The following is a 5,444-nucleotide window of genomic DNA, read 5'->3' on the forward strand; positions in this document are numbered from 1 at the left end:
TTGTATCTTTCTTTCTTCTGTATATAGCCTTGAAATGGAAAATAATAATTTTAAACAATTCAGCTACTTCGAATAGCATCTGTCAAAATTCACATTGTAAACAAACTATTACAGATTCCTGTACTTACTGTCTGTTGTCAAAATGCAATTTAAATTAACAGAGATTTTTCAAAGTATCCTCAATTTTTATAATCTACGAATTTATAAGGTAGGCAAATAGATTTTTAATATTTCTATGTTTAATAAATATAAGGAGATATATTTTTCATGTCTAGTGACTAATAAAAAGTCAAAAGATATAATAGAAAATATATTTACATAAGACTCAGTCTTTAAACATGTTAACATTTTTAAAATGCAAAAATTAATAATATAACAAAGTGTGGTTAAGAAAATTGGCTCAATTATAGTCAATACAACAAATACAAATACATTATGTACAACAAAAATCATTCCAAACTGATTAATTCTATTCCTACTTTTACGCAATATGAAACACAATAAATTTATTATAATAGACGTAAATTATAATAATACAAGGAAAAATTAATCTCTGGTAAATCATCCCGACAGTTTCTTTTGTATCCTTCATCTTGAATGACTTCTAACTTTGCACAGAGTTTCTGTGTTACTTTTAATTAATTGGTCCAGTCAGTTTTGTGTTGCCCTTTAATTGTCACCTTAAACAAAAAATACAATAATGTAAATTAGTTTATGGAACTACTTGCTACCTTTGTCTTCATCACAGCTTAAACTTGTGTGTTTTATGCTTGCACTACCTGTAGTTGATTCTATTTCATCCTCAGTTACGCTGCACACTAAAAATAAACAGTTATAAACAGAGAACTTAGTTAAGAAATTAATGACATACCTGATAAGATTTTGGGTAATGCTGTTTCGTCATTTGTTTCGTCGACTGAACACACTAAAGGAATAAATATGATTAATGTTAATGAAATTAAAGTGTTACGTGTTCATACCGTTTTCTATCCGAAATGTTTGATCACCCTCTTTCTGCCCAATGTCCAGGGGGTCGACTTCATTCATGTGTGCTGGAGTCATTTTAAATTTGGGTTCGGTACGTACTTTTTTGACTGGCAAAAACACCTATAAAAGATGAACAAATTAACACACAAATAGGACATAGAAAACATAATAATATTAGTTACATTAGGGTATTTCACTTAACTTAAGGTATTGACTTGTATTGATGTTTTAAGATGCACAAAATTAAAAGTATAAACTGTATAAAATAAACTGTATAAAATTTGGGAATACTAATAATGGTTTCTTATAGGATGATCCTTGTTTAACATGTATGCCAAAAATGAAGGTTCTAGCATCAAAATTGGTAGCTTTAGAGACATTTTAGTTACACCATAAATCAATACCTTTTTCTGTTCTCCATAAACCTCTACTGAGAATCACCCTGTATATTTGTAACAGTGAAATGTATATATTTACCTTGACTGGTAATTTGGGTCGCCCACGTTTTCTTTTTTCAGGTACTGGTTTTATTTCTAAAATCAATAAAATATGTAAAACTACTGAATAAATAATAAAACTAAAATATACCTTCATCAAATGGCAAAGTCAATTTTTCCAATGTTGTTTTCATTGACACTGAAAATACAAAAATAAATTTGATTATTTTAATTAATAACATTACCAATTTACGTACACTTTTTCAGTTTGGGACCTCTCTTGGCGTTCCCCTGAGTTTTTTCCACCTTACCTAAAGCAAAAATTAATTAAAATATTCACTTAATTATGCCATAAATACAAAGCTTACGTTTTCTAATAACCACTTTTTTGGCCACCTCATTATCACAATTGTCTAACAAAAACAAGCTTGTTAGTTGAAGTGAGTTTAATAGTAAGTAGGACTAAGGTTTTACCTTTGGGCGTGGTGGTCACCTTATCGAGCTTCTGCAGCCGATTGAGGAACTCCATTCCGATTTTCTTCTGATACACCAGCTTGGCCGGCACCTTCGGGGCCGGCAGCTTCTTCGGTACCAGCCTCCCGTTCTCGTCCTCCTCCTCTTCAACGATCACATTGGCCTTACGCTTACACGGCAACTCGTCCTCGTCGTACATTATGTAATTCTGACTTTCGGTGGGTATATGGAGGGTGTCCGTCGTTTTGTTCTGGTCCTTCGGGTACCGGACCACCTTCTCGTTCTTGCTGATGATGTCGTCGATCATGCTGTTGATCTGCGTTTCCAGCGGCTTGGACGGGGTGCCGTTGATGTTTTGTTGGAGGGTCTTCAGTTCCTCAGGTCTGAAACGAAATCGACCGTCGTTGGAGTCGTACTAAATTAATTAATTGCCACGGTGTATTACCCAAATTTGTTAATGTGCACGTAATCTGGCGTGTCCGCTTGTATTTCTATCTCGGGTATGCTGTTAATTAGGGACTCCATGTCTTGCTCCTCAAGGGGCGGTAGCTCGTTATCCTCAACTTCAAACTTGAGTTCTACTTCTGGAACTTCCGGGGGCTCTGGAGATTCTGGGGCTTCTGAGGCTTCTGGTGCGTCTGTGATGATTTCTTTTTTCACTTTAACACCTTCGGTACTAACGGGTGACTCGCTCTGGGCAGCTGGAGGTGGTGGTAGAGAATTCGTAGGGGGAACTGCTGAAGAGTTCCCGCCTTTCACCACTGACAGGTGCAGTAAAAAGGGAGGGACAGCTAAAGGGGGACAAGGCACTGGTGCTTGCGTCGACGTCTTGTGAAGGTTATCTGAAGCACAATTAATTAACTGTTGTTGTCTCACCGATTCGCACAAATAATTACTTAATGGTTGCGAGGGCATCAACAAAAATTCGGGTAGATTACAGGCGGTCTTCTCCGCGGGAATTAAAGGTCCGTCGGCATGTGTGGTCAAGAACTTGGTGATCTGAGTGGTCTTCGGCCGTTTTTCGTCGCTCATGTTCAGCTCCACGTCGAAGGGGAAGTAAATACCTGCCACCAAGACGTCAATCAAACAATTCAACCCACAATTTAAAGTACTCACCGTTTCTTAAGATGTACAACCTCTCTGGAAAAGTACGAAGGTGGTTTTCACTGACTTGGTCGTAATTCATGTGAAAGTTGGCGTCGTTGAGGAAATTATGAAGGGATACCTTCATTTTGTTGGATTTTTTGACCATCCAATACAGGAGGAGCTTTTTGTGTTTCTCCTCGATCATGCACAAGTATTCGTCGAGATTGATTAGATTGTTCAGGCATCCACGACATATTGTGGGGCTTTCGTCTGTTATGTCTAAAAGCTGAACGAAATGTTAACCGACTTTCAGGTACTGATTCACATTCAAAAAAGTCATTTACTTTCATGTATTTTTCATAATTTATATGTTTTAAATAATTGCCTTAATAAAAGTGGTGTAAAAGTGTAAATTATGTAGAATAGAAACATTCCAAAGTTGTACAAAGTTTTTCAGTGATAACTTTTAAGTTTTTATGTTTTACTTTTTCAGTAATTGAGAGAATATTAATTCAATTATTTATATAAAAAGTAAATCTAAGTAAACATAAATAAAAGTGATATAAAAGTGTTAATTATGTAGAATAGAAACATTCGTAAGTTATACAAAGTTTTTCAGTGATAAGTTTTAAGTTTTACAAAAATTCAGATGAAATTTTACTCAGAGTTCTTACTTTTAGTGAAAAAGCATCTTTAAAATTTACCCTTTCAATAATTGAGAGAATATTAATTCAATTATTTATATAAAAAGTATATTTAAGTAAATATAATTAAGATGAGGAACATGCAAAATTTAACCTTAATATTAACAAAATATAAAAATTAATGTTAAAAACAAATTTTTAAAATTTTTATTTTCATGTATTTTTCATAATGTATATTTTTTAAATAATTGCCACAATAAAAGTGATATAAAAGTGTTAATTATGTAGAATAGAAACATTCGTAAGTTATACAAAGTTTTTCAGTGATAAGTTTTAAGTTTTACAAAAATTCAGATGAAATTTTACTCAGAGTTCTTACTTTTAGTGAAGAAGCATCTTCAAAATTTACTTTTTCAGTAATTGAGATAATATTAATTCAATTATTTAAATAGTAAGTATAACTCTTTCTTTTCAATTTCATGTAAGGTAATCCAGAAACATTTATAACAAAAGTAACTATTTCTCATAAATAGTTTAAATATTTACTTTTTCTAAGAATTGAGAGGTTATAAATATCCATTATTTTAAAAAATAAAATAGGTATATATTCTCTATATTACAATATGTAAAAGTAGTTTCAAATTGAAGTCTTTAATAATTTTAAAGAATTTTATAACTAACCCAGTTTTGTTTATTATTCATAGATAAGTGCATATTTATGTAAGCATTGTATTGTATATTGTTAGTAAATTTTGTGAAACACCCTGTACAGGTATTAATTCCAAGTATTTGTACTTTAATAAAAACCAGATTTGTTTTATGTATTTCCTAACCTAGAACGTCTGTTTATCACTTTAAAATTGGTTTTTTCAACTGCAAGTAATATAAATAAATATGTTTAAACTACAGTTATCAACTAAAATTTTGCCCAATTTTGTTACAATTGAATTTTACAACGATTTAAAGATTTGGGTAACAAATCTAAACAATTTGTAGGTTATAAAATTCTTGCTTAACCACTCACAAAAAGTCACCAACCAGTGTCACAAAACTAAACCACCGACTCTTTAGAAATTTCAGGTTTTGCTCAGCAACATATTAAAAAAAAAAAACTTTCACACGATCCCCTGGGCTAAAGGAGGGAGGTTAGTGGTTGTTATAAACAAGAACTTACGGTTCCTGGCAGCCGTTTTTTAATCACCGACTTCAGGTGATCTGTGAGACGGTTGGACTCGCCGGTGCCAAAACACAGACGACAATGTTGGAGCGCGACAATTGTACCGTTGGCCATTAACATTTCGTCGTCGAAAACAACACCATCACCATCTATCATTCAACTGTTAATTGTACACGATTTTGTTTATATTTTTCCTAGGTTGGCAGCATTTATCCGCATTGCCAACCTAAGGTGCGCGCGCATTCGTTTACGTCACGTGTGTTAAGTTTGTTGGTAGAATTCCGTATTTGTAACTGGGAATTGTGAATTAAAGCAAAGACTATATACACTTAAATTAAATTAATTAAAGTGAATTGTAAACATTAGATCAAACCGCAATGTTATCAAACATTTCACTATTATTTTTATGTAATACATATTTTCCTTATTTAATTATACTTAATTTATAAATTAAAAAATAAAACATTTATTTTAAAATTTATATAAATTCAAATTCCAATATTTACATATTTTATATTAAAAAAACTTAAAAATAATAATTTTTTATTAATGTTTCAATTTATATTTATATATTTTTTTAAATGTATCAATTATAACAAATCAGAGAGAATTTAAAATAATATTAATTTTCAATTATTT

General features: G+C 31.9%; 1 protein-coding gene across 3 annotated transcripts; it reads right to left on the bottom strand.

The window, feature by feature from the left end:
* Positions 1–297: 297 nt before the first annotated feature.
* On the bottom strand, positions 298–5,119 carry LOC109604609 (titin). Of its 3 annotated transcripts, none has more exons than XM_049968909.1 (13): positions 4,803–5,119; positions 3,015–3,270; positions 2,795–2,962; positions 2,344–2,740; positions 1,899–2,281; positions 1,793–1,837; positions 1,682–1,735; positions 1,576–1,623; positions 1,465–1,520; positions 981–1,107; positions 872–925; positions 780–818; positions 298–680 (listed from the first exon to the last, which is right to left on the bottom strand). In XM_049968909.1, the coding sequence occupies exons 1-13, from the start codon at positions 4,959–4,961 to the stop codon at positions 670–672; spliced, it is 1,797 nt and encodes a 598-aa protein (XP_049824866.1). In that variant the 5' UTR covers positions 4,962–5,119; the 3' UTR covers positions 298–669. The 3 variants fall into 3 exon arrangements, with proteins under 3 accessions (XP_049824866.1, XP_019876688.2, XP_049824867.1); XM_020021129.2 differs by having other exon boundaries at positions 732–818; positions 4,803–5,116; XM_049968910.1 differs by having other exon boundaries at positions 732–818; positions 3,015–3,263; positions 4,803–4,941.
* Positions 5,120–5,444: the final 325 nt, after the last annotated feature.

Source organism: Aethina tumida, chromosome 6 (genome assembly GCF_024364675.1).
Source record: "Aethina tumida isolate Nest 87 chromosome 6, icAetTumi1.1, whole genome shotgun sequence".
Classification (NCBI taxonomy): domain Eukaryota; kingdom Metazoa; phylum Arthropoda; class Insecta; order Coleoptera; family Nitidulidae; genus Aethina; species Aethina tumida.